Consider the following 27,110-nt stretch of genomic DNA (forward strand, 5'->3'; position numbering starts at 1 on the left):
CCCCGAGGCCAAGCATTTGCCCCTCAAGGCACAAACCCGGGAGCAGGCTTGTGCTTCAGTTTATGGAAACTGGAAACAGGAGCGATGCGAAGGAGTGGGGGAAGCTGCTGAGAGGACGGGAACAGCGATGGGCTCATTCAGACGACCTCCTTCGCCCCACCTGTTCCCCTGAAAGGTGGCCCAGAATGAGTGTGTAAGGTGATGCTGCCCTGGGGAGGAGGGTCACGAGTTAAAGCACCGGAAGGAGCGAGGATGCCCTGGGCGGCGACTCGCGACCTCGGGAGCTGGTTGGACTGCCCTGAACTGATCTTCAGAGACTCCCAGAGCTACAAGCAGACATGCAGCGTCCACCTGCGGCCGAGAAGACTTGAGGCCTCCTGGGTCCATTGCTCTCAGGGGTCACCCCAGTTTTCCCTCGCCCGCACCCCTCGGCGCGCACCACGTCGCAGGTGAGCAGGGCTCGGCGCCGCTGGGAGGTGTCAGGTGTCGTGGGAACCGTGCCCACGGCGTTCGGGGAGGGACAGCGATGTCACCAGCCATCGGAGACCCGCAGCTGGAGGGTCGACGCCATGGAAGGGACGCAGGTGGGCGCAGGGTGCGAGCTGCGGAGGTTTGGCACAGCGCCCGCTCGGCCGCCCACTCAAGGTCAGTGGTGGCGCACGCTGTCCCGGGCCTCCGGCAGGCAGGAGCGAGTTGTGGGTGGGGAGATCGGCGCGCCCGGCACTTGGGGTGAGTCCCGACCGTAGCTTCAGAGGCTGGGAGGCTCTGCCGCGTGTCCCCAGCCCAGGCGGTCGCCTCCCGCTTAGCCTCCAGTAGGGAGCCGAGGACCAGTCGCCACCTGCTGTCCAGTGTCTGGTCGGGGAAGACCTAGGGAGGGTGCCCGTCTCGGAGCCGTCCGGGGCTCGAAGATGGTCTTGAAGTTGCACGAACAGCCTCTCCAGACGCGGCTTGTCCTTTATTAGTGGTGTAGGGGGCTGATGGAAATAAGAGCTGAAGCTGGGGTCTCTGGAGCTCACCAGGCTCTGGCCTGGAAGGAAGACGTGCTACTGCGGGATGCACTTCAGGACAATCGGGGTGGCCCCACACTCTGCCCCGATGAAATACCAGCCTGGTAAAGTCGGTTTGAGAGCTTGCCAGCCAAAAAACCCAAACAGACCAAAAACAAACAAACAAACAAACAAAACAAAAAAACCCAACCCCGAAGGAAAATAGAAAAAAAAGAATATGAGACCCAAGGTGTGTGTCTCGTGGTTTCCTGAAGAATGGAGGTAATGTTACTCTGAAGTCAGCTATGAGGCTTTTACATTTATAGAAACCCCCCCCCCAGTCTTTCTCTGATTTTCTGCAGCTCGATCCAATTAAACTAACCATCGTCATGAATAAGCAACCTCTGTGTTGGTTTGTAGATGCTAAGAATGAGACTTAACACCTCAGATTCTTCCCTGTGTCTCCACGGACCCCACATCCTGCATAGTGCTTCCTCCTGGGTGGGTGTGAAGGACTGTTTGCCAACTGTCCTTCCGTGGCTAGGGGTCTGGACAGGTTTTTTTTTTCTTCCTTAATGAGTTTTTATTGATCCTATCTTTCAATAATTTTAAATATACTGGGTTACATAAAATATTTTGTTAACATTAATTTCATCTTTTGTCTAATATGGCTACTAGTTACTTAAGTGGCTTGTTAGCATAGTTCTAGAATGTTCCTCCATTATTAGAACAGACCCCAAATTTCCTCTTCCTGAACTGTACACTTTCTTTCAATTTTATGTGAGGAATAATTATGTACTTTGGTGAAACAAAATTTGCAGTTTTTAATGTGCACACCTGGAAGGGCTTTTGTGACATGATATTCTAACATTTGTAGCAAGTTCTGCATGAAAGTCTTGCTTTTGGGACTATTTGGTGCTTTGTGCTAAATATATTCATGGTGGTGGCTCATTTTCTCTTTATTCCTGTGGGTTACTGTTACACAGTGTGTGACTAGCGTGTTTAAAGTTTAATTTTCCCTGTATCGAATAGGAAGAATTTAATTACCTCTTATCTGTAATTCACCAACATACTTCATTATTAACACCGTCAATATGTTTGTGTTGATTTGTTAGTTTTGATTAACATAACACCACCTTTGTTTTAAATTCCAGAGGTAAAACATATTTAAAATATCACACCTTTTTGAAGAAATATGTTCTTGAGTGAAAATCCTAGGGATTAATAATTTCTCTCCCTTATGTCCTTACCTAAGGAGTAAAGACATAACACATTTTAACAGCATTTTAACACACATAAGCCATACTTTTGTGAGTCCAATCACAATTTCATTTTGAGGGCATTGCATATATGTTTTCTGATCAGCCATATTCTTATTAATATTTCTGCTAATCAAGAGTTTTAAAAAATTTCCCCTGGACAGTTTTCAAAGCCAGTATCTGCTGCTTAGAGTTGCTGAGCTTGCTAAGAACGCTTAAATCAGAACAAAATGTTGGATTCTAGACTTGGAAAGCAATGTGCTACCTCAACCATGACTTGTCAGATATTATATGACTGTGGTTTGAGTCCTTCCCTCCCCACTTTAATCTCTTAGTAGGAGTTATAAAAATAACAGAATCAGAATTTTTTATTCTGTGTAGATGGACTCTACTCTCTCCAATAGCTTATGGTATTTTATTTTGAATAGGTCTCCATAATATCAATATTAGTTTGAGGGAAAATCCAAGATAGGTCCCAGATTCTGAATTAACTTCTTTGTCACTTTGCAAAAGCTGGCTAATAAGACAGTGAAAATGTCCCCTTGTTTTCAAAGGAACAAAGGAAATAATAGGTAGGAAATACTTTGAAATATAAAATGTGCTACATAAAAGCACTTTCAGTAAAAAGCAAATATGGAAGTGGCTGATTGGGATTTGGACTAAACTGAGCTCTGCATGCCCCTTTGTACAACAGTAGGTTTTCCTGGGCTCTCATTGCTTCCTAAGAAACTTGTTGGCTATTTAAGAAGCTGATCTGTCTGCTGGGGTGGTAAGGTAAGTGGGGCTACTTGTTTAGTGTTGGACCCTATGAATGGCTTTATTTGCATTTCAATTTAATGGTCACTAGAATCATATGAGGGTGGGTATTGTTATTCCCATTTTGCATAATAGAGAATTGAGGCTCAAAGAGACTGGCTGAGTGACTTGCCTAAGGTCTCAGAGGTGTCATATATATTATTATATACTATTATTGTCTACATTTATGTAATACTATCTATATAGTGTAGGGGCAGGAAGGACCACTGAGCAGGTTTTCTATGATCCAGCAGACCGGGAAAAGGAGGAATCAGAGTCCTCAGTGGTTTTTTGCAGGTCTTTTATTGGGGTTCACCAGGCATGGCAGGCAGGGGTGCTGGGGGCCGGGAGGCTGGTAGTCCTCCCAGCCCCTAGCAACGCCTCACTATCTGGGCTTTCCGGCCTTCTCTCGGCTTCTGCTTCTCTTGCTTCTCTCTCTGCTTCTATTTCGGCTTCTCCTCGGCTTCTGCTACTGGCATCCCTGTGACGCCGCCCTTAAAAGTCCAGTCTCTCAGCCCAGGTGTACCCACTTCAGGTACCTGCTATCAGGCATGCATTCAGGACCGCAGGGTTCCCTCATCTATCCTAATGGCGGGAGGGCAGAAAAGCCTGATACCTTTTACCCACCCTACAACTAGGTGTGTACATGTAATCTTAGTAATTACTAATAGGAGCAGCCCTGGTATGTGGTAACTTTCAATTGAGTGAAAATTCACTTAGTAACTGAAACAAATAGAAAAACTTCTGAAGTACAGTTTAGAACAAGGGTGCTTATTTGAAATTAGATTTGTTCTATCTCTTAACTTCTTGCAATAGCAAATATAGATTTGTGCCTTTTCCTGCAGAATGGAAACAGTTTTTTTCTTTCCTGTAGAGATGGCAAATCCTGAGGTAGTAATAACTAGCTGTAGTCCTCGCGAAGATGAAAATCACTGCACTTTTAACCAGCACACATCCCCTTCTGAGGAGCTTCTATTAGAAGACCAAATGAGGCGGAAACTCAAATTTTTTTTCATGAATCCTTGTGAGAAGTTCTGGGCTCGAGGTAGAAAACCATGGAAACTTGCCATACAGATTCTAAAAATTGCAATGGTGACTATCCAGGTAAGCATCTCAGATCATAAGTTTGGCAAAAGTCTCTTTTAAGAGGACTTATGGACAATGGTTTTAACTTTTAACCACATGTATGATGGAGAACAGTAAATAAGGAGTTCTTAAACTCTTCCCTCTACAATATTTGTGAAAGAAGACCGGGGTTTTATTTTTTACATTTTTCCTTTTTGTCTTTCACTAAGTTATCATTTTAGTCACATAATCCTAATTAGTTTCCAGGAAAAGAAAATTTTAATGTTTGACTTCCAATCAAGAGATTTAGCTAAAGGTTTCTAAATTGGCTATGGAAATTAGATGTTGCACAACCAGAGGATTCTTCTCCTTCCTAGTTGGTTTCCTGGGAATTTTCTCTCTGTAAACTTCAAAGGTTTCTGTTAAGGCAAGTACTTGGATTCTCACAGCCCAGTGATCATGGGAACCTTGCAGTAGAAGAATGTGGAGCTATCGAAAAAGGAATGACTCATTTTAAGAGACTTTGATTTTGCTGTCCTTGACTTAAATTTTTTTTTTTTTGGAAACCATATTGTGTGCTCCTTTATAAATACAAGTTGTGATTTACTCTATGAAGATGTGTTTTTCTGCTGGTGAAAGTAATTATCTCTGTTAAAAGTAAAAGGGCAAAAATAAAAGTGGACTTTAATGGGAAAAATAGATGTGATATGTTTGTTATTATCACTTTCTCTTAATTTGGGGAAAATGACATAAGTAAATATACATTGGTATCTAAGTAGAAATGTTTTTTAAAATTCTGAAATCACTAATGATTATTGGAAACAAATGCTTAAATTGTTAGAAGCTAAGGTGATTTCTTTAATTATATGAAGTTGGTAGAATTCTTGGCTAACTTTCTGATACAGGAGTTTTGTAAAGGAAACTCATATTTGAGTGACTATTCACCTATGTTGTTTTTTGTAAGCGAGGGGGAGGTACTCATATATTTGTATCAGTTGAATATGATAGGTATTCAAGTGATAGCTAGCACTTGAATATTTGTTATGTTTTGAGCTAAACATTTTATAGGCATCATCATGTTCGACTTTAAAAACAAACTTGCTGTTCAAGGTATCTCCACTTCACAGATGAGAACATTGAGACTTAGTAAAATAACTGGTCATAGTCAGGAAACAGGAAGAGTAGGACTGCAATTCAAGCTCAGATTTCATTCCCTTTTAAGATTTATGTTCTTACACTTTTTAGGGAGCTCATCCAACCTGTTTCCTAGGGTGGTCAGAGAAAAATTGACCAATGCTCTTAAGGTAGTAAGCCTGACAATAGTAAACATGTAAAAAGCATATGGGTAAGGTTTTTTTTTTTTTTTTTTTTTTAAGGAATTGAGGGCTTCTAAATTGCAATGTTTCCTATACCTGAGCAATCAAGCAAGTATTGCATAAAGACAACTTTATAATTGAGTAAATAAGGATGACTTAGTGATGGAGTTCCTCTTCTTGGGAAAAAGAAGGTAGTCTGTCTGTGAAGTTGGAGATTTTGTGTCTGTATCAGCAAAAGAAAGATGTCTACAGTGATAGGCATCCTAATAAAAGCTTCTCTTCTCCCACTACTGACTCTGGCTCTGAAGTATAGCAATTCCCTCTCTGCCACTGTACTCCTGTCTGCCACCAGGTCCTTGAGGCAAGGGAACATTGTCTTCTCGTATCCTCAGTACCTAGTTCAATGCTGGCATGTGGGAGGTACTCATTTATTTGAATCAAGAACATCTTTGGAAATTCTCTGGAGTTTTTTGATCACCAATTTCAATAGATGTGAAATACCTGGAACACCAAGCTATCCTCTAATTGACATATAAGTAGGACACTTAACTTAAAGAGACAATTCAGAAGTGGGGATAGAGTTAGGTGGAGAGTGGTGACGTGTGTAGTACAGGGTATACCTCACAATGGGAGGTCAGCATGGGGCAGATCCATCTGTTCTCTATTTCCCAGTCACACCCTGGATCACGTTTTGTAGCATGGCAGGATGGATAGCGCTTGGATTTAGTCTGTTAGATGAGTTCAGATGAGTTCAGTTTTCACTATGTACATGGAAGTGATGTGGCTTGAAGAAATTAACTTCTCTGAACCTTTCTGTACTCATTTCATTACTTTTTCATCTGCTGACTTGCTGACTTTTTCTTTTTTTTTCTTCTTTCAAGTTGGTCTTTTTTGGGCTAAGTAACCAGATGGTGGTAGCTTTCAAGGAAGAGAATACTATAGCATTCAAACACCTGTTCCTAAAAGGATATATGGACCGAACGGATGATACATATGCAGTGTATACACAAAGTGATGTGTATGATCAGATCATCTTTGCAGTGAACCAGGTAAATCAAATATGTACATTCTTTATTTGGAAGAAAGCACAGGAGTGGAAAATTGTAGTGTTGTGCTTGATAGAAACCAACATTCAAGTGTAGAAGGACAAATATTGATGTAATGACATGTATAAATGTATAAAATTTTTTTTATTTTTAAAAAAGATTTACTTATTTATGTATACAAGAACTGAGATATAGGCCAGAGGTGTGGGGGGTGAGAGGATTCACCACAGACAGAGTGGGGAACAGAACAGGCAGATTGACTGCAATACACTGCTGAGGGGAGCAGCGGGTGAGACAGGAGAGGTCTGCTGTGCCATGTGGGTAGCTCCCTGGCCGGGGATCAAACTCGTGCTGCAGTGACTGCAGCTAGCTTCATAGGTTGCATCTTAACCCCTTGTGCCACCAGGGAGGCCCTGAAATCACTTTAAAATTGTTATTTCAAAATATTGCCAATAAAGCTAGGAGTCAAGAAAGGTTTTTGTTTTGTAACAGAGAGACAGAAACTTCAAAGACTTAACTAAGAGAACTGGAGTTAGGATTTGGCATGGGAACCTTAAAGATTTAAAATAATTAGCCCATGACCCTGGTTGTGAGTAGTCATTAAGTCTTCAGGGTTTAATTAATATTTTGGAGTTTCCTTAACAAATAATGAGATTATTAATTTTGCAGACTCATATGATTTTGTAGAAAGTAGCAACCAAGACCTTAAAGTTCATTGTAAAAATAAGTAAGGCCTTTATGTGATCTATGACAATGACTGTATTGTAATACTCACCAACTGCCCCAAAAATAGTAAGCTTGTTTTTTGACTAGTAAAATTCCTTTTCTGAGTTTCTAATCAATTTGTTTTTGCTATCAACAGTTCCTTTTGAAGAGCCTAAATATCTTATTTCAGAGGTGTCATTGAAAGTGTTCTTGAAGTCAGTTACTTCTAGACTGAATTTGTTTGCAGACTGCATTTCAGAATTATAAGTCTTCCTCAAAATATTAGCATTCTGCAATCATGCCTCTTCATTATTTAGAGATAATCTATGTACTGTAAGATGGTAAACTGCTAGGATAAAATCTGAATTTATGATACTAAGGCTTTCTGTTAGCATGTAAGCAATGCTTTTGTTAAACATTTAGTTAGTTTCAATTTACACAATTGTGAACCCTTATTCACTCTTCTGTTTCTTCTTGGTTTAGTGTTGGTAAACTATAGTGTTCTAGAAATTTGTCCATTTTTTCAAGGTTATTGAATTTATTGGACTATGCCAAAATTGGTATCAGGTAAAACCACAGGGAACTACAACTAATACCAGGCAGGGGATCAAAACTGATAACTGGGCAAAACTGAAATGAATGTAACCATCTTGTGAGTTCTATAAGGAAACTAGATGTGGTGAGAGGCCAGGTTGGAAGCAGGAAGACCATTTCAGAGGCTTAATTTATCCAGGTGAGAGATGCAGGTGGTGTGGACTAGGGCAGTAGCAGTGAAGACGATGAGATGTAGTCAGACTGGTAATAATTTGAAAGTAATGTGTGATTTCCAGATGGATTGGAAGTGAAGTATGAAAGAGGGGGAGGGAGTAAATGGTCATTCCTAAGTTTTGACCTGACCAGCTGATTGGCTTACAGAGTTGTTTATTGAGAAGGGAATTATTGTGAATGAAGTGGTTTCTATGTACAATTATGTTTAATGTTTTTCTTATATACCATAGTGTCATGTAGAGAGATTGCTATCCAAGTTTGGAATTCAGTGCTGAGGTCAAGAAATGTAAAATTGGGACCTCCCAGGTGGTGCCAGGGGTAAGACACAGCACAATGAAGCAATCTGCAGCCACTGCAGCATGAGTTAGATCCCGGGCCAGAGAGGTGACCCACATGGTACAGCAGACCTCTCCTGTCTCACCTGCTGCTCCCCTCAGCAGTGTAATTTAGCACATCTGCCTGTTCTGCTCCCCACTCTGTCTCTGGTGAATCCTCTCACCCCCCGCATCTCTGGCCTGTACCCCAGTTCTTGTATGCATAAATAAGTAAATCTTTAAAAAATATTTTTAAAAAAAGAAATGTAAGTTTGGAAGTTGTCAGCATGTAGATGGTGTTTAAACATGGGCCTGAAATCAAGAGATCATTTATGGAGAGAGTATAAATAAAGAGGTCCTAGACTGAATCCTAGGGCACGTGGAGATGTAGAAGTTGATGAAAAGAGGATTCAGCAAAGGGGCCTGAGAAGGAGCAGTCTATATCTCAGAAGTCAAGTATCCCATGAAGGGGAAAGCTCTCAATTGTTCAAACACCATGGAGAAATTAAGTTAGGTGAGGAGTGAGAACTAAGCAACAGATCTGGATCAGTATGCTCACTTGCCAGTGAACTCAACAAAGCTGAGCTCAACATTCATCCCACAGACCGAGATTATAAATGATTTCTTTCATTTATCATAGTGTGTTTCACATGTAGCTTTTTTTTTTTTTTTTTTAAGATTTATTTATTTATGCATACAAGAGCTGGGATACAGGCCAGAGATGCAGGGGTGGGGGCGAGGGCGGAGGTGGGGGCAGAGGAGAGGATTCACCACAAACAGAGCCGGGAACAGAACAGGCAGACAACCGAAATACACTGCTGAGGGGAGCAGCGGGGAGACAGGAGAGGTCTGCTGCACCATGTGGGTTGCTCCCTGGCCTGCCAGGGATCGAACTTGTGCTGCAGAGGCTGCGGATTGCTTCATAGTGCAGTGCTTAACCCCTTGCGCCACAAGGGAGGCCCTCACATGTAGCTTTTAATAGAATTTTTTTTTAAAGATTTATTTTTTATTTATTTATACAAGCACTGGGTACAGTCAGAAGCACGGGAGGGTGAGAGAATTCATCAGAGCCAGAGCGGGGAGCAGAGCAGGCAGACTGACAAAGTACACTGCTGAGGGGAGCAGCGGGCAGCAGGAGAGCGGGCGGCAGGAGCAGCAGGCGCCATGTGGGACCCTCGCCAGTGGCCGGGGATTGAACCAGTGCTGCAGAGACTGCAGGCAGCTTTGTAACCCAGCGCTCAACCGCTGCTCCACCAGGGAGGCCCAATAGAATTATTTATGAACCCGTCCCGCTAAATTATTTATTCCAAGAGACAGATATCACATCCTTATCTTTGTATCACCAAGGATACCGAACCACATTGTTCACAGTCAACTCTGTGTTTTCTATCTGCACATACCCATTGCTTTCAAGTTGACAGTTATTTCAAGATACCACAAGATTCATTTGTAAAAGTAACATTTTATTTTATTTTACTTAGAGGATTCAGTAGGAAAAGGGAATGCTGCTATAATAATAGTGACTAAACTGTATTCTTACAAAGGTAAAGATAAAACATAATTTTTTAGAAAAAGCTTCTTGGCTAGCCTGAAACAATTCTATTCCACTTCCTTTGTTATAGTAGTAAAGTAGAACTATGACTTTACAGGAAATAGTTCAAACGTAATAAAGGGGCCTCCCTGGTGGCCTAGGTGTCAAGTCTTCGCTCTGTCACTTCTACTGCCTAAGTTCCATCCCCAGCCAGGGAGCTAACCCACAAATGGCACATCAGACATCTCCTGTCCAGGCTGCTGCTCCCATTAGCAGTGTATTTCAGTAGATCTGTTTGTTCTGCTCCCCACTCTGTCTCTGCTAAGTCCTCTTATCCACTGTATCTCTGACCTACACCCCAGTTCTCCTATGCAAAATAAAATAAAATAAAATTTACACTGACTGTAAAATCAGTTCCTGAACATAGTTCTTTAAAGGAGGAAAGACTGTCAAGGATTGTATGGTTTAGGTCTTTTATTTTTCAGATAGGGAATAAGAGAGAAGCTCTGAAAGTCTGTAACTTGCCCAAGGTACTAAAATAAAGCTAAAGCTAAGAACTTTTATTCACTCGTGCTCTGAGCACCCTCCCCTCCCCACCACCCACCCTCCTGGTGTTTCACTTAGTCTGTATGTCAACATGAATGTCTTCACACAGAGGAGAGAGAACTTACTAGTTTCTAATGTAGGGAAGGAGGGGAACCATGGCTTCATTTCTGCCCTGGGTGGTGTACACATTTTCTGTTTTTCTTTTTGGTTGAAGTACTTGCAGCTACGCAACATCTCAGTTGGGAATCATGCTTATGAGAACAAGGGTGTGGAGCAATCGGCTATGGCAATCTGTCAGCGCTTCTACAAGCAAGGAAACATCTGTCCTGGGAATGACACCTTTGATATTGATCCAGACATTGAAACCGGTGATGTTCTTCTAGAGCTAGAACGTCCATTTTTAACTCCTTGATTTATATTTAAAATTAGTCATTTCAGCTCTGAAGACATTGATTTGGTTCAGTCTATTAGGTTACAGTAAGAACCATATAGGAGTTATTATGTGTCAGGTACTGTTCTAAGCCCTCTACTACAACTCATGCATGTGCATGTGCACACACACACAAACGCACACACACTACAGAGTTTGTTATTATCCTTTTTTTATAGAAGACTAATGTATGGCTCTCTGAGGTAAGTGATCTTTTCATTTTAGAATTGGTAAGAGACAGTGTTTAAATTTGACCCAGTGCATCTGTGCTCTTAACCACTATATTCCACTGTGTCTCGTGCTGGATAAGCCAATTAAATATTCAGACACTATCTTTACAAAGCATTATGCTTGCAAACCCTTGATGTATATAACACCCACTCCGTAGCACTTAACTATTCAGTATCTTTGGGGGAGAATGAGAACCAGAAACTGGAATAACACAGTTAATTCTTTCTAACAAAGTTCTATTTGCAGTCTGTACCTAAAAGTTTTTATTGAATTAAAAAAAATAAGTATTCAAATACTTTTCGCAACAGTCACTGTGACTTTTTTCTTTCTTTCTATTTTTTTAGAAGGACAGTAGAGTTCTGATTAGTGAATACCTTCTAAAATGCTTTCCTTTTTAAGTGCCTATTAAGGAAAAATTGTCAGCACATTAAAAAAAACCAGTCTCTAAACTTAGAAAACCTTGACTTAGGCACTACAAATGCTTCAAACCTATACCTAGGGTACAAAAAAAGGGTGGAGGGACTCAACGTTTAGACTTAAAAAGACAAGAAGAAAGAGAACATTTTATGGAACGCTAATGAAAAAGTGTTCAGACCTTTGTCTACCTTCTACCTACTTCAGAAATGTCAGAGAAATTTATGTCTTAAAAACAACTGTCGTCATTCACAAGTGATACTGATTAACTTTTAAAATCTTAACTCAGAAAAATACTAGAATGGGAATAGCTAGTCTTAAATATATTATCCTTTCTAGGTACAGTTTTATCTTAGGTGCTATCATATATTTTGTTCCTTTCTATGGCAGAATGTTTCTTTATAGAGCCAGACGAACCTTTCCACATAGGAACACTAGAAGAAAATAAACTCAACTTAACACTGGATTTTCACAGGTAAGGGAAGCAGATAGGAGTAGCTTGTTTGAGTGTATCTGTTTCACTGCACTGAAGCCTCCTTTGTTTTTCAGACTCCTAATGGTGGAGCTGCAGTTTAAACTGAAGGCCATTAACCTTCAGACTATTCGTCATCATGAACTTCCTGACTGTTATGACTTTACCCTGACTGTAAGTGGGGACTGGACTGAATTTGGTTCTGATCTGGGGAAACAATTTTTTTTTTTTATCTAGTTATAGGTTTCATCTACTTTTATTAAGGTGTGATGATCAAATATGCAAGTTGTTTCCACTTGAATGTGCTTAGGGAAGCCTTAGGACAGTTGGCTCTGTTTTGGTGTAGAAAACTTTGGACTCTTTGACTACCTGTTTTCTGCACCTCAGCGTAAGTTCTGTGAGACTCGGGACCTTGCTTTGTTCACTATTGTGTCTCATGTGCCAAGAACAATACCTGGTGGCACAGAGTTGATGTTCAAATACAAAAGGAACAGGAGTTTGTAGGTGCTGTACAGCTGGTTCTTACTTAGCAGTGCATGGAGAGCTGGTTAAGGTCACTGCCAAGGGCTCTTGTTACTAAGTTTCCTTACTGTGGATGTTTGCTGACTTTGGTTATTGCTCACAGTGCGTTTTGTTTTGCTGCCTCTGAGTCTCTGGGTATTTTCTCAGCTCACCCTGTCACTACTATGTTGTCTGTATTCCAGTTGCAAATGGTGCTTTAATGGTCTATAAAGAGCACAAGATGCCTCTCAGTAGAATTTGCTACTGCATGAAGTTCAGGGTCAGTGACCCAATGTTGTGTGGGCATGTATGCCAGACAGCGTTGGTACAGCTCACCTTCATATGATCTGGATTTTACTACTTCAGCAGTAATTTGTAGCAAAAGCGATTTCCATGATATTCAGTTAATTAACTGTGAGAAATCAAGCTTTCAGAGATTGTGGTTTTAAAAAATTCAGAATATAGTGTATATAATAATTATTCATATGATTTAACAAGAAAAAGCACTAAAACTATGACTGCTTTGATTAGACTACATATTTTGATACCAATATTAACCAGCAAGTTATGAATGTGCAATATTACTTTTTTTTAATTGAGCTATTTTCCAGGCTCATCCATCTTTTCTTCTTTCTTCCTTCTACCTCCCTACTCCACAAATTGAGAAATAGTACTTTTCAAAATTTGTATGTACCTTCAAGGCTTAACTTAACTGACACCTCCTTTATGGACCCTTTTGTGATTCTTCAGTTAGAAAGTACATTCTGCACTCTGAACTCCTAGGTTTTGTTTTTGTTTATGATTTTATACTTGTATGGACTTACCAACTTCTCCATTGTTTTAAAAGTTTCTTGGTGTTTATCATCAGCTCTACTAGATTAAAAGCCCCTTGAAGGCAGGCACCATTTTATTAAACTTTAAAAAAAAATATTTTATTTATTTATATTTATTTTACATCTTTTTTTTTTTTTTTACAATGTTTGCTTTCTTTTCTCAGGTGTAGTCCCCATAGAATTCCCACCACCAATTCACCCATGCACCATCACCATAGTCCCTTATACTCTTCCGGCCCTCATTTTGATCCCTCTCCCTCTTCCTCCCCTGTAGAATGTCTCTGATTTATAGTTCTGTTAATTTTTGTTTTGTTCTGTTGTGTTTTTTATTGTTATAATTTTTTCCCCATGATCCCTTATTTGGTTCCTCTCTCTCTCTCCTGTAAGTGAAATCATTCAATATTTTTCTTTTTCCTTCTGACTTATTTCACTGAGCATAATCCCTTCTAGCTCCATCCATGTTGCTGCAAATGGTATTAGATAATCTTTTTTGATTGCTGAATAGTATTCCACTGTGTATATATACCACATCTTCTTCATCTAGTCATCTATTTTTGGGCATTTGCGTTGTTTCCAAGTCTTACCTATTATAAATAGTGCTGCAATAAATACAGGGGTGCAGGTATTCTTTTGAATTAATGTTTTTGAGTCCTTTGGGTAGATCCCTAAGAGTAGAATTGCTGGGTCATATGGTAGCACTTTAGTAACCTTTTCATCCCTCAAAGAACATAGTAGGTGACTCAAATATCCATTGAATGAATAAATGGAACACTTGTGAAATTCAGATCTATTTCAATGATTCCATAGTGTCAAAGCAAGATGGCCTGTTGACACATGCAGATGTCACATTTTTGTCATTAATGTAGAATCATATCAAGTTATTCCTGCACAATGCAGGAAAAACTGTCAGTTGGGCAGTGCATTTCATGGAATTATAAAATTATATCCTGTGAGGTAATTTACAAATAAAAAACATCAGGGCAACTTCACTGTTATAAGTAACATGATCCAGGGCAGCTTACATGCAGGACTTTAGAGTCTGACAAGCCTAGATTTTTTTAATCTATTTTTTTCACATTGTTTTTATTGAGGTAATATTGGGTAACAACATTTTATATGATTTAAGTGGTATAGGTTCGCAATCTTCACTGCCTTTACCACCAAGGCACTCAGTATCTTCTACTGTAATACATAGGGCCTCTCCATCAGGGTGTTCCCCCTTCCCTCTCTGGTAGCCACCAACTTATAATAAGATTTCTAGGATTTATTTTGGTTTAGTTTTTCTGTTCCATGTTTTATTTCTCTGTATTCTACTTGTGAGTGAAATCATCTGGAATTTGTCTTTGCAAATGTCAAGATTTCCTCTCTTTTTTATAGCCAAGTAGTATTCCATTATGCGTGTGTGTGCATGTGTGCATGCTTTCACGTGCAACATCATCTCAATCCATTCATTTTCCATTGTACATTTAAGGTGTTTCCATAAACTAGAGAAGTCTACATTTTCATTCCAACTCACCAATTAGACTTTCATAGCACATACTTTCATCTTTTTTCTTCTGTGGTTCTTTTTGGATAGTTACTATCCATTGTCTTCAATTTTTGTTCTCCCCTATCTAATATGCTGTTAGTTCCATCCATTCTTTTTTCTCCTTTGAAGAATTAAGATTCTTTTAACTTGCTGAGATGTGATTGGCATTAAGCCGAAGTTTATTTACTAAACAGATATTTAATGAGCAGTTACCATTATAAGATCCTGAGGATTTTTGTGTGGGTAAACATACTTTCTCCTTGGCATGGATTTCTGACTCATTGAAATAATACTGAGCATCTTCCTTGTGTGAGGACATGGGCTGGGTCCTCCACAGCTGTGGAGATGGGCAGACACTGATAATGCCTGTGATTGCTTGTTAAGGAAAGAAGCTTGTAATCTAATGTGAGTTATTAGACTCATTAAATTTATTTGAAATCTTATATCTGAAGTGATATCTGATTTTCCCCATGAAGAGACTTCATTAAAACTCACATGACAGATTTTTAAAGAACTTTTTTTCATTAGGATTTGGGAGAGAAGGCTCTAAAAATAAACAAAAACAATGTTAATTCCTTTCCCTTCCTCTCCAAGTCCCTATATGGGGAAGTAGAGGGAATGGGGAAAACAGAAAGACTATGAAAGGCATGACTTTGTTCTACTCGTGTCTGGTGTCCTGAAAGAGTTATCCTGAGAGCAAGAGAAAGCTGTTGATTCCCAGTGACCACTTTATAATACATCCCATTCTAGAGTGACAGAGGCCTGGGCTAGAATGAAGTCAGAAAAGCTTCACCTGAAATGTCTCAAGACTAAAATAATGAAACTCTGTGTTAGTAAGGATTACGGTAGCACCAAAAATCTGTCCCCAAGGTCCTTCTAGCAGGTAGGGAAAGCCCCTGTTGTATCAGTTCTTGTTCATATCAAAAGGGCAACTTAGTGTTACTTAGAATTGGGGGTGGGGGGATTCTTGTTTTTAAAGTTGTCCAGAGTCTATATTCTCTCCTAGAAACTGAATTTTAGAGACTAGAAGTTCTTTATATAACATCTAGTTTAACAATTTCAGTTCACGGAGAAATAAGGGAACTTCCCAAGATTGAAAAGAGCAACAGGTTAGGGATGAAAATCTGGGCCTCCTATCATTTTGAAAGAATTGTTTCCTAATTAATACACAAATGGATCTTGGTTTCAAAAACTATGGGTATGTTTTTGACCTTTTCCCTCTTCTTCACAGATAACATTTGACAACAAAGCCCATAGTGGAAGAATTAAGATAAGCTTAGATAATGACATTTCCATCAGAGAATGTAAAGACTGGCATGTATCTGGATCAAGTAAGTGATGAGTTTAACGAGTTTTCAGAATGGTTATTAAATTACTCAGGAATTCATGGAGAATCAAAGGAAAGAATTGGACCATTAGGCTTATTCCATACCAAAAAAACAAAATCAAAAAAATTCCCAACCCCCCCAGCAAAAAAACCCCACATATATGACTAAACCAATATTTATTGATGAATACATAAGTATTCATCTACATTATCCACATTTTAATATTTTAAACGTCCTTCAATAGGCAGCCTTTCCCTGCTCCCACCCACTCCACTCCACATAACACCTCCCCCTTTTTTTTTAACAAATAAAGAAACTAAGGCTCTGAGATGAATCTTAGTGTCTGTGATCATACAGTCAGGGAGAAATCAGGTAGGATCTGATTCTGAAGTATCCTGTAGATTGTCCTTGTCTTCTGTCCAGGTTAAAATGTAGGCTAAGTGAGGAAAGTCTCTATTCCTAGAAATATGGATGCAAAATCAGATACAAAATGAGAATATTGCTGAGAATTTTGGAACTGAAATAGAGAAAATTGGAAAGAATTTATGTATCTCATTTTCTAGTCCCTTGTAAGTAACATAATTATATGTTGTGCTTGACTTACTCAGTAGATCAAGAGTTTTCAGATTCTGATGAGTACAACAATCATCCCATTTTTCTGCTAAAATGCAGTTTCTTCAGCTCTACAAAAGACAGTCAGTCAGAGGTCTGGGGTGGGGCTGAGGAATGTGCAAATAAGCCTTATTCACCCCATACATGGATAATAATTGCCTAGGGATTTTTTGTGATTAAGTTATAGTTCAGAAGTAGTAATGAGGAATAAGAGTAAATAAAATGAAATTTGGTCATTGTAACATTTTTTTTTCACTAGTGACTTCCTCTTAAATCACAAACTTTTATTTCAATCACAAAATCACTTATTTAAAACACACACCTGTTTTATCCTGTGTTACTACATCTCCATTAACTTTAGAATAGGGAAAATGAGAGCTTATAGAAGTTTCTGGCACACAGGCTTTCTCTCAAATGTTTGCTTCTTGGTTTTTCAGTTTTTCTAAAGTATATTTAGACATCGGCATAACAATTGGATACCTGGCAAACATTAATGGAATGCTTCATTACAGAACTAGTCTTAATGCTTTATCTTTTTGTCAGCATAGAGCAGTCTAATTATTGAATAGAGAGCAGCTTTGTTGCAGAACAGCTGGCCCTGAGCTGTCTGCCTCCCCCTCACCTGGCTCCATGCATGCTGGCCCGACTCTCATTGCAGTTCTCCAAGCATCTTTGCCTGGTCGGCTCAGTCTCCTCACTCAGGTCTCAGCCAAAATCCACTGCCTCCTTGGTGAAGCCTTCCTTTATGATGCAGTACGAATGAGCTCTCTTCTCCCATTCACCAACCTCCTTCTTCGAAAGCTATGATTCATTGCTCCTGAAGAGTTTTTGAATATGCAGTTTCTAATTCAGGGTATAGAACAGGACAGGAGAATGTACATTTCTTTTTTTTTTCAGTTTATTTATTTATGCATAAGAACTGGGGTACGGGCCAGAGGCATGGAGGGGTGCGAGGATTCACCAGAGAGAGAGTGGGGAACAGAACAGCCAGATCTACTGAAATACACTGCTGAGGGGAGCAGCGGGTGAGGCAGGAGAGGTCTGCTGCGCCATGTGGGTAGCTTCCGAGAGATGCTGGGGATCATTAATATAGAGAGCAGGGTGCTGGGGACAGACCACACAAGTTTGAATCCTATCTTTGTTGTTCCTTACTGTGTAACCTGGACAAGTTCTGCAGCCCCTCAGGGCTTCAACTTTTTCACCTGCTCAATGAGGATAGTCATGCCCATCTCCTGGATAACTGTGAGGATCAAAGGAGGCAGTACCTATAAAGTGCTTAGAACTTTGATTGGCAAGAAATGCATTCAACACACTGGCGATTGTCACTCCTTTACTTCCCATCACTTACTCCTGTCTGAAATGTTTTGTTCATTCACTTGTTTCTTTCTTTGCTTGTTTTGCTGTAGTTGAAGTTCTATGATAATGGGGGCTTATTTGCCTTGTTCTCCACTGTGTCCTCAGAATCTAGAAAAACACCAGCTGCAGAGTGGACACTCAAATATTGGGTTGTCAGAAAAGTCATGATGCATTTTTGCATACAAAACAGAAAAAAATGTGTTATGACTTTTCTGACAACCCATAATTATACTTAGTATATTTTAAGAAGATATTTAGGGAGAGGCTGACTGTATTAAGAACAGAAGACCACAAGCTATCTGAAGTTTTTGATTGATAGTTTTCAGAAAAAAAGAACTTTTAACTTTGTTTGAAAACCAATAAGAAGAATTTATCAGGACTTTTTCCTGTGTCCTCTTTGTGGGAAGAGTTTGAATTATCCAAAATTCTTCTAAAAAGAGCATGAAGTATCCATATATAATTAAAAATACTTCTGAAGGGCAGATTGAACCAATGGAAAGATACCAGGTTTTGAACAAGAGGCTCAACTGCTTGAATGTCAATTTTCCCTAAATTAATAAATTTAACATGATCCCCCTCTCTCTCAATTATCAGTAAGATTTTTACTGGAACTTGACAATCTGATCTTAAGGAATATATTAAAAAGTAAATAAGCAGGAACACCTAGCAAAATTTTCAAAAAAGAGTAATAATAGGTCTTTGGCATAGGCATTAAAACACAAAAACATCAAAAAGGTAAGCTATGGAACTTGAATACATACAGTAATTTGATACATGAAAAAGATGCATTTCAAGTCACTGGGAATGATAATTTGCCCTTTCGATCAGCAAAAGCTCAAGATTACTCATGTCCAGTGGTAGAGAGGATGTGGAGCTATGTAAACACGCAAAATCTTTTTGGAGAACAATTACTAGAATTGCTGTTTGGAGACATATGATCTGTGTTAACCCAACAATCCCACCTGTAGATACTGGCTCATGAATCATTTGCACTTGTGGACACAGACGATTTGTAGAACTGTTTTTAGTGGAGAAAATAGATTACAGTCCAAGTGTCCATATAAATATTGTACATTTATAATGCAACGTGACAATTAAAAAAGGCTAAAAACGAAAAGAAAATTAGAAGTAGAAGTTTCCATTTAATGTCCTCCTACATTGAGCATATAATCCTCTTTCCTTCCAGTTCAGAAGAATACTCATTACATGATGATCTTCGATGCCTTTGTTATTCTGACATGCGTGGCTTCATTAATCCTCTGCCTTCGATCTGTGATTAGAGGGCTTCAGCTTCAACAGGTAGGAATTGTTGCTTTCTAGAAATGCGATGGATATTTTGATTTAACAGGGAAATTCACTCTGCTTTCCTTTTCTCCCTGAAGGAATTTGTCAGTTTCTTCCTCCTCCACTATAAGAAGGAAGTTTCTGTTTCTGATCGAATGCAATTTGTCAATGGATGGTACATTATGATTATTATTAGTGATATATTGACAATTATTGGATCAATTCTGAAAATGGAAATTCAAGCAAAGGTAATTTTTTTTCTAGTTTTGCTATCATTAATATCAGATAAATGGTACCAGAATGTGAGAATCAGTAGAGTAAGTCATTTTTTATTCAAACATTGTATCTCCCTTCTGTACCAGTCAGGGTGGGTTTCCAGCTTGGCCATTCACTCGATTTCACAGTCATTCAGGGACCCATCTTGTTTCTCTGCCAGTCATTAGGGCCTTGTCTGGACTGCATGATGTTGCTGGGTCACTGCATAGATTGCAGCCCATGGGAAGGGAAAACCATCCTATGGTGTAAGTTCTCCCACAGTTGTATAACTTTTGCCTGGAGGTGACTGATATCCTTTCGGTCCACATCCCACTAGAGACAATTTAGTCACATATAGCTTCCAGGGACCCTGGCAATACAGGCCAGACCTGTGCCTGGGAAGGAAAAAAATGGGGTTAGGTTGACATTAAGCAGCTGCTACCATACCTGAGCTGTAGCGTATGTCATTGAAATAGAGGGTTAACTTTAGGGAAAAGAAGAGAAGGGGTGATTTGATTTATAGAACATCTTTATTTTTTACCACCCTCAACTATTTCAATGAGCCCTTAGTGGTGTCCAACAACCTCTCCACTTTTTTCTAGACCATTCACTCCCCCTGTCTTATAAATGTCATGTGTACTGTCTGTCCTGAAACCTCTGACACTGCTGTCCCATCCTCACTTACAGCTGATGATCTTACTTCTGTTTCATAAACAATTGAAAAAATTGAACAGCCACAAACTCCCACTTCTTTTATCTACCTGCCAGCACCAGTGTCCACACATTGTTTTTCTTTTGCGGCTTTTTTCTGTGTATTATTCAGGCTTCTGGGTTAACTTTGCCACAAGCCCACCAGACACCATCCCGCCTTGCATAGCTCCAACTATTCTTCTTTGTCCTGCATTATCAGAGTTCCTGTTATTATCCTCTCATATCATATCCATTATCCATAGTTTTTTTCCTCCTCTCTAAAAAGACCAACTGTCAACCTGTTTCTTCCTTCGGCCACATTCCCATTTCTCTCCCCTTATAGAAAAAGGTCTCAAAAGAGTAGTTAATCTTGTTTCTGATTCTGCTCCTCCCATTCTCCTGTTTACTAAGGCTTCCCTCCACAGAAAGTATTCTTTCCAGTCACCTCCTTGTTGCTAACCCCAATAATCAAATCATTTATCTATTGACTGTTCTTTTTTTTTTTTTTTTAAAGATTTATTTACTTATTTATACAAGCACTGGGTACAGTCAGAAGCATGGGAGAGTGAGAGAACTCACCAGAGCCAGAGTGGGGAACAGAACAGGCAGACTGATGAAATACACTGCTAAGGGAAGCAGAGGGCGAGACAGGAGAGGTCTGCCGCGCCATGTGGACCCTCGCTGGCGGCCGGGGATCGAACCAGTGCTGCAGAGGCTGTAGGCAGCTTCGCAGCCCAGCGCTCAACCGCTGCGCCACCAGGGGAGGCCCTATCTATTGACTGTTCTTAACACTGTAAGGGCAGAATCTGTCAGGGAAGCAGGCATCACTCAGAGAGGAGGGAAGTTCTTTATTTACATGGGTGGGCCTTACACCTGAAGGCCCAGGGAGATCTCTCTCCAAAGTCTGAGCCCCGAGCAACTAAGTTACAGAGTACATATTAATTAAAGCAAGGGGGCAGTCATCTGGGAATGCATGAATCAGGGTGTGTGTTCCCTAAAACTTTCAGTTTACAGGCTATGTTCCAACTGTAGCTAATCAACAGGTCAGCCTGACATTTTCCACTTCAACACCTCTAGCAGTCCCTCTTTGTTGATGCAACTTTTCACTGGGCTATCACTTACCTAGTTTCTTCTAAGTCACTGGTTGGTCTTCTGACTTTCCTTTACTGGTTCCCATTCCTCTCGCAGATCTATTAAAGTGACAGGGCTTCAAGCTGAAGTGCTCCGCCAACTCTTTTCTGCTACTGTCTTGGTGATCTTATCCTATCCCATGGTATTGAGTAGTATCTTTTTGTCCAGGATTTCTGAATTTGTATCTTCAGCTTGGAATTTTTCCCTGAACTCCACCCTCACAGCCCAAACCTGCTTCTCTGTGGCTTTTTTAACTTTATTTAATTAATCACATACCTATTAAGACAAAACCATAAATACATCCTTGATTTCTATCTTTCACCAATCCTCTCTCACCCACATCTAATTCAAGAGGAAATCCTATTGGTCTACCTTTGAAAATCACCTCCTCACTTCACCACTACCAGCTTCACCATTATTCTGCATAAAAGGCAAAGTTATGTAATTACCCTGCACTACCTGCCCCCTTACCTCTATGGCCTTCCTCGCCCCATCACTCACTCCAGCCAGACTCACTATCTTGCCAGATGTCTTCCTCTTGGAGACCTAGCTCTTGCTGGTTCCTGTACCTAGAAATGTCTTCCTCCAAATTTTTGCTTGGCATGCCTCCTTGTTTCCTTCAGGTCTTTCCTCAAATGCCTCCTTCCCTAATTATTTAAAATGCAACACCACACCCATTCCTTAATCCCTTCCCTTGACTTTTCTCTTCAGCATTTACCATCAGCTAATGCACCAAAGGTTCCCCCCCCATCAAGATTTATTTATTTGTTTGTTTGTTTGTTTGTTTGTTTATTTGTACAAGCACTGGGTACAGTCACAAGCGCAGGAGGGTGAGAGAATTCACCAGAGCCAGAGCAGGGAGCAGAGCAGGCAGATGGACCGAAGTACACTGCTGAGGGGAGCAGCGGGCGGCAGGAGAGGTCTGCAGCCATGTGGGATCCTCCTCTGGTGGCCGGGGAGCAGCCGGGGATCGAACCGGCACTGCAGAGGCTGCGGGCAGCTTCGCAACCCATTATTTCTTCCCCAATTGTGTTTCTGCAATATAATCTGATTTTTTTCCCCCTACTCTGTTTTAGAGTCTAACAAGTTATGATGTCTGTAGCATACTTCTTGGCACTTCTACCATGCTGGTGTGGCTTGGAGTCATCCGATACCTTGGTTTCTTTCAGAAGTACAATGTAAGGAATTCCATGGCTGTCCATGCTGTTGATATGTCTCTCTTGTAAAGTTACTGCACTGCTTTGGCTGAAGGACAAGGGATTCTAATGACCTCTCTTGCTTCCCCAGCTCCTTATTCTGACCCTTCAGGCAGCATTGCCCAATGTCATGAGATTCTGCTGCTGTGCAGCTATGATTTATTTAGGCTATTGCTTCTGTGGATGGATTGTGCTGGGGCCTTACCATGATAAGGTACAGAAAAGCAAATTTTTTTCTGTTGCTATTAAACTCTTAAAACAGTGCCAATGACTTGTTATCCTTTAAAATGAGCTCCTTTTTTTGGTGAACCAGCCTTAAGATGTTGAGGGTAGTATGTCATTACCATGTTTATGAACTGATAAGTTGTGACCAACTTAAGAGGATGATTAATTCAACTCTTTTTGTGGAGTATGTCGGCTAAGTCCTTTTTATCACCCCTGAAGTTAAGTTTAATCTGTTTGATTCATCACTATGTATTAGAGTAATCTATTTAGGTAAGCCTTCTTGAAATGTGACCGCATTTCTAAAGTCGTACAGGGAGAAATTTGTAGGAATATTTGCAGTTTTTGTTACCAGAATTATAGCCTTTACTATAATACCATTTTCTTTAATGGGGTGAATTTTGAAATTAGAAGCATGAGTGTGCATGGTTGGGACCTTGATTTCTCTGCAAAAGCATATCAAGAATCACTTTAGACCAAGGTAAAGGGAAGGGTAAAGCTTGACATGGAAGAGCACTGAGGGGGCAGATCAGCCTGTGCTGCCTTTGGTTCAGCCTGCTTCTAGTAAGAGGAGTATGCCGAAAGGCCTGCTTGTCCCAGGAAGCATAGTAGGCTTACACATGTTATGTGTCTCACAAAGCAACTGCTTATAGTTGCCTCAGGTTATTTGTTTGAAAGGGTATTTTGGCATATCTGGACCCATTATTATTTTTTAAAGACATTTATTTATGCATAGAAAAACTGGGGTGTAGGCCAGAGGTATGGGCGGGGGTGGGGGGTGAGAGGATTCACCAGAGACAGCGTGGGGAGAACAGCAGATTTTACTGAAACACTGCCAAGGGGAGCAACAGGCAAGACAGGAGAGGTCTGCTGCACTATATGTGGGCTAGCTCCCTGGCTGGGGATCAAACTCAGACCACAGTGATGATAGCGTGATAGTGCTAAGACTTAACCCCTAGACCACCAGGGAGGCCCCTAGCCCCACTATTTTTAATGGGGTGTTATGAATGAATTTTCCATTGGGAAGGAATGTGGAATATAGTAACCTTTTTCTCTTTTTCTTTTTCCAGTTTCGTTCTCTGAACATGGTCTCTGAGTGCCTTTTCTCTCTGATAAACGGAGATGATATGTTTGCCACATTTGCAAAAATGCAGCAAAAAAGTTACCTGGTTTGGCTGTTTAGCAGAATTTACCTCTACTCATTCATCAGCCTCTTTATATATATGATTTTAAGTCTTTTTATTGCACTGATCACAGATACATATGAAACGATTAAGGTAGGTTCATCAAGAGCCACACATAAGTAGCAGCATTTTTCTAGATCTTGTAGAGTGACAATAAAATGTTGTGCCTTGGGGGCAAGGGAATTGATGGAAATTTTTATTTCTTCAGGGTAAAGAAGAACTTCAATTTTAGATACTAAGAAACAGAAATGAAGGAGAAATAGAATTTCTAGAATGTTAAAAGTTTTGTCTATCAGTAGTTGTGCTTTTTCAAACAAACTTACTAATCTATTATTAGAATTATAAAAATATAGGGTGAGTGAAGCAGGTGGTATTTCAGAAAGCCAAAATTTTGTGGGGAACTTTTAAAATTCAAGTTTTTTTAAAAAAAGATTTATTTATGCATACAAGAACTGGGGTGCAGGTCAGATGTGGGGGGGTAGTGAGAAGATTCACCAGAGACAGAGTGGGGAACATAACAGGCAGATCTACTGAAATACACTGCTGAGGGCAGCAGCAGGCATGACAGATGAGGTCTGCTGTGCCATGTGGGTAGCTCACTGACGGGATCAAACTCATGCTGCAGTAGCTGCGGATAGCTTCATAGTGCTGTGTCTTAACCCCTAGCGCTACGAGGGAGGCCCTGATTGCAGATCTTTCCTAGCCAGATTACATGCCAGAGATCTTAGACCCCAAAGTGATAAGAGACCATTAAACAAAAACTGTCTGTCCAGATGACTCCAAAAGAGTGTGAAGACTAGGGGCGCCCTTGTGGCATTCAGATCTTTGTCCAGATAACAAACCAACTCAGGGCTATGCTGAGGTCTTCAGAGAAAGGTGAGGAACCCCCAACCCTCAGCTTCCAGCACCACCACTGTTAATTACATCATCTAAGCTTCTTATTTCCTGAACCATGTTTCACCCAAGGTGCCTGCTTACCCTGACCTTGAAAGTCATGGGGCTTCAGGACAGAGTGGTGACAATTTCTCAGACTTGGGACAGGGCTGACTGGATTCTCCCTGGAAGGGGGACTCAGACTCAGATTCAGCAGACCCATTTTGAGTTAAATTAGACCCACAAGAGAGCCCAGGAGGGCTCCTTAGCCAAACCTAGAAGTGACTCCAGAGGCCCGATCTCCCTGAAAATTCTTGGAAGTGGCTAAACTATTCCTCTAGAAAGATCTCCTCTCCCTGTCATATGATCCATTTTGAATTTAAAATAAAACCATTTTCGGGCCTCCCCTGGTGGCGCAGGCATTTGAATGCAGCACTGTGAAGCTGTCCGCAGCCACTGCAGCATGGGTTTGATTCCGGCTGGCCAGGGAGCAACCCACATGGCGCAGCAGACCTCTCCTGCTTTGCCCGCTGCTCCCCTCAGCAGTGTATTTTGCCAGTCTGCCTGTTTTCCCCGTTCTGTCTCTAGTGAATCCTCTCACCCTCTCCCACATCTGGCCTGTACTCTGGTTCTTGTATGCGTGAATAAATCTTCAAAAAAAAAAAACAATTTTTTTCAAGAACTTTTGTTAATGAGAGTTATTTTGTTCTTCTTCTGTATAGCATTACCAACAAAATGGTTTCCCAGAGACTGAACTACGTATGTTTATATCAGAATGCAAAGATCTACCCAATTCTGGAAAATACAGATTAGAAGATGACCCTTCAGTATCCATATTCTGTTGTTGTAAAAAGTAACTATCAGGATTATCTGTACCCTAGAGGACAATATTACACGTTCCTGAGTTGGAAGACAATATAGATATTTTAAGATTGGGTGTACTATGTTTGAAGGCTGTTATTGATATTTTGAACAAATTGATGGCTGTAATTGATTAAGATCTATGTTTATATATGTACTTTTTTGATATTTAAAGGGCAAGTTTATTAGGGAAGGGATAATACAGTTAAAGACACTTGCATAGACACAAGCAGGCAGGAAGAGCTGCCCCAGAAGAGAGAGGTTTGCTAAGAGAGGGCTGCATGGTTGTAGGCAGGAGGCCTTAACAGGTTATGGGCAGGCAGGAAGGCTGCTGCCTGCCATACAGAGGGAGAGAGTTGGTGAAAAGAGGCACCTGCATACTGACAGGTGGGCAGTGGGAGTGCTGCCTGCTTATATTTTTAAAAATGATGTTTAATATCTACAGTTTTATGGTTTTTTTTTAAACTAACATTGATGAGGTAAGCTACTGAATTCTTGTTCTTTCTTGGTCATTTTGCAATCGCTTTAGAATGTGTTCTCTCTGCCGCTCTTTATTCCAGGTCTTACACTCTTGCTTCCAGCTATTCCGACTGTGCAGATTGTGTCATCATATAAAACCATGGTCTGACAGTGATTTCAGGCCACTCACTAGCCCTGGCCTGTATAGCTCTCAGGGGTCTATCCCTAAGAGACAGATGGTTGTTGTATATCCAGTAGTCGCTGCATTTAAAAATTTTCTCTGAAAGGGCAGAATAAGAAAGAAACAACCATTATCAACTAGTAGTTTGATATTTGGTTCTGGAGGACAATTGTTAGCTGATGCTGCTTTTAGCTCTGATGGGAATCTGTTTTTGTTTTTAGTATTCATTTACAGGTTTTCTTTCTTCCAGTGTTAAAGTACAAAGTTGAAAAATTATCCTATACATGTCTGAAAATCAAAGCACAGATCAAATATGTATTCCATCCCACAATGATTATTTTATTAGCACTTGTGTGGTCTTGTGAAAGCCATGTGATGGACTATGCCTTTCATTTAATCTCACAGAAAGAAGAGTGGTGTTTTGGGGTCAGTGGCTGTGGTTTCACAGAGGGGTCTACTAATATTAAACCATTTTGGAAAACAATTATGTTAACATTTTTTAAATGGTTGGGAAATGTATACATTAAAAAAGATTCCAGAGACAATTTTTACTTCCTGCAATTCACTGATTGGAAGTTGCATAGATTTTTACAATGTGAATATTTGTTTTGTATATTATTCTGTGACTTCATCTCTATTCAAATACAAAGGAATTCAATGATGTATAATAAAGCTTTCCTCAAAGCAAACTTTTTTAAAAAGGAAATTGATTTATTTGCTTTTTTTTTTTCAAGATTT

At 40.2% G+C, this 27,110-nt stretch overlaps 1 protein-coding gene across 3 annotated transcripts; it reads left to right on the forward strand.

Moving 5' to 3' along the window:
• Positions 1 to 27,084, forward strand: MCOLN3 (mucolipin TRP cation channel 3). 3 transcript variants are annotated; one of them, XM_037499749.2, is made up of 14 exons: positions 1 to 449; positions 2,940 to 3,019; positions 3,915 to 4,144; positions 6,303 to 6,470; positions 10,546 to 10,699; positions 11,797 to 11,881; positions 11,956 to 12,052; positions 15,972 to 16,071; positions 19,223 to 19,335; positions 19,419 to 19,568; positions 22,473 to 22,574; positions 22,684 to 22,806; positions 23,885 to 24,091; positions 25,594 to 27,084. In XM_037499749.2, the coding sequence occupies exons 3-14, from the start codon at positions 3,917 to 3,919 to the stop codon at positions 25,726 to 25,728; spliced, it is 1,662 nt and encodes a 553-aa protein (XP_037355646.1). In that variant the 5' UTR covers positions 1 to 449; positions 2,940 to 3,019; positions 3,915 to 3,916; the 3' UTR covers positions 25,729 to 27,084. The 3 variants fall into 3 exon arrangements, with proteins under 3 accessions (XP_037355646.1, XP_037355645.1, XP_037355647.1); XM_037499748.2 differs by lacking the exon at positions 2,940 to 3,019; XM_037499750.2 differs by lacking the exons at positions 2,940 to 3,019; positions 3,915 to 4,144 and having other exon boundaries at positions 2 to 449.
• The last annotated feature ends 26 nt before the right edge of the window (positions 27,085 to 27,110 follow it).

Source organism: Talpa occidentalis, unplaced genomic scaffold (assembly GCF_014898055.3).
Source record: "Talpa occidentalis isolate TD23 unplaced genomic scaffold, MPIMG_talOcc4v2.1 talOcc4.9, whole genome shotgun sequence".
In the NCBI taxonomy this organism is placed as follows: Eukaryota; Metazoa; Chordata; class Mammalia; order Eulipotyphla; family Talpidae; genus Talpa; species Talpa occidentalis.